The sequence below is a fragment of the Buceros rhinoceros genome, unplaced genomic scaffold (genome assembly GCF_000710305.1).
Source record: "Buceros rhinoceros silvestris isolate BGI_N320 unplaced genomic scaffold, ASM71030v1 scaffold652, whole genome shotgun sequence".
Taxonomy (NCBI): domain Eukaryota; kingdom Metazoa; phylum Chordata; class Aves; order Bucerotiformes; family Bucerotidae; genus Buceros; species Buceros rhinoceros.
The window spans coordinates 35,393-42,150 of NW_010398083.1; the positions used below are offsets into that span (position 1 = coordinate 35,393).

Genomic DNA, 6,758 nt, shown 5'->3' on the forward strand with positions numbered 1-6,758 from the left:
GGTTTGTTGTTCGGGTTTGGGGGTTTTTTTCTATTGCAGAGGTATCACCAGGGCTTGAACCCAGAATCGCTTTCAGCCTTTCTACCTGTTTCTAACATGAACAGCAAGTTAGACAGGCTCAGCTCATATGCCAGATCAAATTCAAGCAGGTAAGAACCGCTGCTAAAAAAGCAGCCGGGAAGAAGGTGGGTTTGAACATAGTATTCAAATGCTCGGCTGCCTCCTCTTGTGCACGTTACGCTTCAAGTAGTTTTACTTCTTCTACCCTCCCAGTAAGAACTACAGTGATGGCCTATCTTCAGTTATCATCACAGCAAAGGGGATGCATCACCACAACCATAAGATACACCATTTACAGCTGCCAGTACCACAGCAGGTAAAGACGGAGGAGGAGGAGGAGGAGGAGGCCTGTTTGTCTTAAATAGGCAGTTCTGCAAACCTTTCCATCCCCCAGGCGAAAAGCAAACTTCAGAAATTCTCCTTAAATAAAAGCTATGTACAAATTGCACACATTGCGAACGGAGCACTGAGATCAGTTACAGAAAATAAGATGTACAGTCTTCACTGATAACATCTCTCTTGCTATAAACAGTGATAAACAGCATATGCTTTCCTCAGATGTCAGAACCCAGCAAGACTGCAATATTATGTACACAGGGCTTGTTTGCCTTCTGCCTCCCGCAGCAGCGTCCCTCCAAACTCCGCTGTCGCTTCGGAAAGCTGTGCGGTGACGTTCCCGCGCACCGCGGCTCTGCTGCTCGGTGGATCACAAGAGAGCTGTCATTGCTGTCTGGCTTATCGGCTTTAGGCAGTCTCGGGGCGTGGAGTAACCCTCGCTCCCGAGGGCACTGGGCTGAGGTTTCTGGTAGTCCATGCTGTAGCTCACGGAGGTCAGAACACCGCTAACTTTGGGCTTGTCGTAGTTTAGGACACTCTGGGGTGTCTGATAGTCTCCGTTTGTGGTATCGGTCTTACACAAACTAGAGAAACTGCCGGCAGAAAGGGATTGTTTCTGAGATGACACGACAGGTACGTTGTAGCCATTTTCAGAGGGGAAGTTATTTTCTCTAGCTACGTGCCGCTCTATGATGGGGGTGGCGTATTCTGGCTCTTGGCTGGTCAGGGGCAGAGCATATTCGTGCCGGTTAGCTCTGTGCGGACAGTGATAGTGGTTTTCAAACTCTGCACTCCCCCTTCTTCCCTCATCTTTGCTGTCCATGGGTCGAAAAGTAGATCCTTTCCGTGTTACCGTCCCCGTCCCGATCATGAGAGGCTGCTGATAATCTGAAAGGAAGCGGGAACTGCTCAATAAGGCATAGCTTGGTTATTTTACGCACACAATACTTACGCGTAGGTAGGTATTTTATGTTCAAAAATGACTCAGTTGTTATATCAAACGCGTGGTTATCAGGGATGTGAGGCCACCTTTCCGCAGCGCTCCTCCAGTGAGCAAGCATGGCAGAATGTGGCAGAAGCTCTTCCACGGAGAAGCTCCAATCTGCCACCCGTTTTCCTACTCCCTTCCTCCCTCTCCCCTCCTTCCCACCCAAATTTCACTATACTCAAAAGCCCTAAAAAAAGAGAACGGCCAACAATATATTAGCAACGAACTAGACAAAGGACATTGCATGAAGGTCCACAAATGAGAAGTTCTCCAAAACAAGTGCTCCAGTTTTAGAATAATTAAAATGCCTGGAGAATTCTTAACGAGCCCGACCAAGTGCTGGCTTTATTTAACAGCATCTTGCAGCAGCTGACTGACAAGCAGGATAAAGTTAGGCAGAACGGCAGCCAAGAGAGTCAAGGGAAGTGTGAAACGTGCTAAGCCAGCTCAGCACTGCTGCAGGCACGCGAGGGGGCACAAGCCGTGGGAGCAGAAGCGGGACCGACATGGCCAGAGGAACCGGGCAGTGTCTTTGGTCAAGGGGGACAGCGGGAACAGAGCTGGGGATGATCAAACAGCCTGAGCAGGAGCAAGATGGAGGAAATGTGGCCTCAAGGAGCATGTGTTTGTACCCTAGCGGAGGCAGATGCCAGTCTGCCACATAAGGAGGAGATCTGGGCTTTCTGGGATTTCAAAAATCCGGTAAACCTAAATTCAACATTCTAACTTTCCGGCTTTGGAGTTAGTAACAACCTTTCACGGATGCACACGGTGGCCTGAAGCAGCTCTAGTGAATGACACTGCTGAGGTATCATGTTTTAACGCAGGCGTGAAGAAGTTAGCTCAGTTTCTGTTCTGGCATCATGGTTCATCTGACATGAGCGTCAAATTCGATCCCATATGTCCTGTGAATCTTTTTGGCAGTTCTTGGCTACGTCCCAAACTTCAGCATGTTGGGTGAAGGTGTTATTATATCTCACTAAGTAAGCAGTGCAGCTCTCCCCGGTGTCGCTGCAGCCATCCCCAGCAATATCCCTCGCTCAGGATGAAGCATCTTGACTTGCTCCCGGCTGCCTTTGGGAACCGGCAGGCAGCCGGGGATTGAGAGGGGTGTGTGTGGAAATTTCATGTAGTACGTTAACCTACAAGCAAGTTACTTACAATGCTCTCCGCAATTAAATGATTAAATGGCACATTTCTGGGCTGTGTTCATATTGTTATTTCATGTTTCTTGTTCTTAAGGAGACCATAGGTGAAATGCTAAGGCCGGAGAGCTGCCTGGCCAGGCTGGGAGTTAAGACTTCCCACAAATGTGGCAGGAAAGGAGGATGGAGAGAGCAGAGGTTCCCCAGACACGGCCAAGGGAGCCAGATAACCATGATTTGTGAGCAGCCTTTATTCACTCCCTTTCCTGCATGAAATAAAACTGCTTTATAGGTTTCTGCGTACTTCTGTTGAAAGTTTCTGTAAAGGATGGAAAGCATCTTTGAAAGATATCCAGGGTAGCACCATACGGAATTACAGTAACTGTCCATTTGTTTTGTTAAATGTATTTCTCTGCCAAACACATTGGAGAAATTCTAAGGAATTTCTAAGGTCTGGAGGCTGGAAACAGCAAGTTAATCTTTCTGGAAGATTGCTGATCACTGATCCCATGAAATGGCTGGTCTCACTTGCCTTTCCAGACAGACTAAACTAGGCAGGGATAAGATGTGCTAAGAGGATGAATTAAGAAAAAAAAAAAAATCCCTTTAGGATGCAGATAGTACTGATGCGGGGATTTGCTCTATCCAAACAGCGACCTGGAGCCAAAGCAGCACAGGAGAGAAGCACTGGAGCTGTTTGTTTTTTTTTTTTCCCCCCTTCTCTCTCATCTACCTGTTTCCACTTCAGGGGGTCTCATCTCTGAAACAGTTCAGGCACCAGGAAAGCTGTGCAGAGATCTCAGCACAACTTCCAGCTGGGCGTGAAATCCCACCACAAACCAACTAAGCCATTTTTCTATTTGCTCAGCAGCAAGGGGCATTATATTTTGTTCCATGTCCGAGACATTTGTGTTTAAATCGAAACACAAAAATCAGTCAGCGAAGGCAAACCATTCTATGCTATGCACATGGTTGCACTGCATCCACATCTGAGTGCCTCTACAGTTACCTTCAGTTGTAACTATTTCAGAGTCAGGAAATCTTTCCCAACAACTCCAAGAAAAAAAAAAAATTCTGAAGTAGTGGTCTTTTCCCCCCTAACTTCTTCACTCTATGTCTGGGCTGGACGCAGATAAATCTGTTCTCTGTTCCTGGGCCTCAGCTTGTGTGAGAGCTGGAGCTCGCCACACTGCTGGCCCGTCCCTCTCCCTGCCACCTGCTCTGCATGCGGAGCAAAACGAACGCATCACAGGGAGAGAAATGGTTACCTGCCATGTCACTGGTGACCAGATCTAGTTTTTGTGGTACCTCCTTCTCATTATTATAGCTGATGGTAAATTCAGTTGACTGATGTCTGGTGAAGGGCTGCTTGATTTGTTTCCAACAGCCTATGATAAAAAAATAAAAATAGAAAGCTTATCAGCAAGTTAAATGCTCACAATCAGAAGACTTACCAGAAAGTTTAATTTTTGTGGTACTCACTGCTGTCAATATACTAAAGCAGTTAAAAAGTGAGACTAAAATGAGCTGTTTGTAAAAGAAAAAAGGAAAAAAAAGCCCCCTAAATTTGGAGGGTGATGGGAAAAAGTGAATCATCAACCGGGATTTCTAAGTGAAAACGAAACTTTATAGAGGATTTTCTTGGCAAGAAGGGCTCAAACTCTTTAGGTGCCTGCGCTGATGCCTTGACAAAGTATGTCAGTAAAATACCAGCTTTAAATCAGTTACATGTTCTGCCAGTGCTCATGAGGCAGAAATAATGCTCAGAATTCCTTAATTTTTGGTAGACTAGTATGGTTTCCATTTCCTTGATATCTGAGCACCTTCACTCATCAATTAATTTGTTCTCACAACATCCTTGTGAGACAGAAAACAAAAAAATCCACAGTGTCAGGCGCTTGCCTGCAGCCTGCGGCAGGAGGTGTGTGGAGAGGCGAGTTTGGCTCCCAGCCTTCTACGTCCTAAGCCCTTGTGAACGAGGCTCGGGAGCTTGCTGTACGAAGCACACATACAACAAATGAACTGACTGGCTGGGAGGCCATCTCCAGTTCCTTGGGATTTGTCTTCATTAGCAAGTGAGAAAGGATTATGACGTGACCTCAAAAAATCATATTAGCAAGTATGATGTTAAGTACAAATTAATTTTCTAATGAGGGCGAGCTGCAGTGGGTAGCAGCATTCCTTTCACCGACGTCAGTGCCTGCTGAGAGATGGAGCTGAGCTACTGCAAGGCACTTGTCAAAAGATGTACAAATTGCTTAGTGGTTGCTTTTTTGATGGAAAGCTGAGATTCAGAATGACACTCCTCTGTAGATTTAGCTGGCCAGGGAAAACAGCTAAACCCCAACTTCCAAGAGGACAGTAGACCCCACTCTAGAAAGTGTTACTGACTGAGACAGAGATTATAGTTCACCAGGGTTTTGCAGGCATCTCCTAAAGTAAATTCCTCAATCTCCTATTCAGATTTAACACAAGAAGTACAACTTAGTATTGTTAGGCTTTGTAAATGCAGTCCCAACCAGGGAGAGCAGCGAGATGGAAATATTAAAGCCATAAAAAAATTATTAGCCCTTGCTCTCTTGGAGAAATGCAATCCCCTCTACTGCGGGGAAAAGGAAAGCAGCAATTTTCTGCAAAATAGGTATTTTGGAGGAGGGAAGGAAAGGGAGGGCACCTGGGAGCACTCTTACATGCTAATTTATGCACTCTGTATAATAGATCTTTTGCTAATTGCCTTTCTGTCATAGAAACCAAATTATATTGTTTCTCGGGGCACAGTGCTAGGATGACACAAGTGGGACTATCATTTGCCATTTCCTTCGTATGAAGAAGTGAATTTGAATGAGGAAATGTGGATGCTATTTCATAAGCATTTCATGCTTGGTTGCATAAGCCTCTTCCCATTGGCCCAATGGACAGGACAGGACAAAGTGCACGATTTTCCACTAACCTGATTTCTGAGCACTGGATAATCCATAAGAAAGTCCTTTGGCTTCTCGCCTGCAAGGAGAGGAAAGCATTTATAAACATCTGCACTCACAGCATTTCAGCGTCATGCCTTTGCTCCAGCAGAGAGAGCCTTTGTGTTTGGTGGCTGAGGGCTTCTCTTTGAGTTCCTGGAGGCTGGTGTTCACTAGAATGTAAGGTGTGCAAAACCACCTCTTTGACAGTTTGGTTTTGCCCATCTGTATGCAGGTTGTGAGCGCCAGTGTTCGAGCTTCTTGTGTGTCTGGCGCTCATTGATTTGATGGGTCTACGTCTATACATGTCACGCCAGGTTAAGTTCTGGGGCTGCTCTTCTGAATTCTTTGACTAGTTTATAGATTTCCTGGGAATCCAGGTACCGCTAGCGATGAAGCAACATCACCAGAGCATTGATTATACTTCCAAATCCCCATCTGCTGGCAGAAGCATTTCCTGGTTCCATATGCAAGTGCAGATTCATATGAATGGACTTCTAACAGGCATCACAGCTGGCAGTGCTTCTTCCAGTCTTCTGACTTGTGAAACCAAGTGGCTCAGTTTTAGCTGCTTACCAGGGTATGCGTGCGACTCCTCACTGCTGGGCTCTGCTTTCAGCCCGCTAGGTTAAGTGCTCTAACTTAAAGGGGCTGAGAAGCAGAAACACAACAGGAGGGAAATAAAATTATCCAGACAGATAGTGCAAATCCTCCCTTCAGTGAATTTTTACTTTGCTTTGGTGTGGAAACCCTTCCATCTTGATTGCTTTACACCTTGGTATTTGTGGGTATATGTGGGCTGAAGGGAACAGCCAGTTACTTTGGACTGTAAATTGGGGCGTGCAGTTCTGACCTGCTTTACCTTCGGTCTTGTCTGACTAGAGGAGATGTACAATAAGAATTGCAATTTAGAGACACGACATGAGTTCTACTTAAAGGGAAGACTGCTTAACCGGATGGATTTCCAGCTCCCTGGTAAAGAGGTTCTGTAAAGAAGGCATGTATTTGGATGTGCTAGCTAGGCAGCCACGAATGCCTTCTATGACAAAACCCAGTATCTTACTTGCGTAGGGCTGCACAGATGCAAATTCCAGAGAACAGGAACAGCACGATGAGGGCAGGGACAATTATAGCTGTAAGCTTTAAGCCTGCGTGAGAAAAAGGAAAAAAAAAAGACAAAAGTTTAAAAGGCAGATTGTTCTGGTAATATTTACTACAGAGGATACAGCAAAAGGCGGGTAATCTTGCCGGAATGCTCCTTGCAAGACA

General features: G+C 45.7%; 1 protein-coding gene across 1 annotated transcript in view; it reads right to left on the reverse strand.

Moving 5' to 3' along the window:
- Window positions 1-766: 766 nt before the first annotated feature.
- DCBLD1 (discoidin, CUB and LCCL domain containing 1) overlaps window positions 767-6,758 on the reverse strand; it is a gene marked incomplete at its 5' end in the record, with an annotated part of 7,787 nt that continues 1,795 nt past the window's right edge. Inside the window, 4 exons of the mRNA XM_010130940.1 lie at window positions 767-1,284; window positions 3,798-3,917; window positions 5,480-5,529; window positions 6,553-6,637. Coding sequence (XP_010129242.1) covers window positions 767-1,284; window positions 3,798-3,917; window positions 5,480-5,529; window positions 6,553-6,637 — 773 coding nt within the window. The remainder of the gene's footprint in view (window positions 1,285-3,797; window positions 3,918-5,479; window positions 5,530-6,552; window positions 6,638-6,758) is intronic.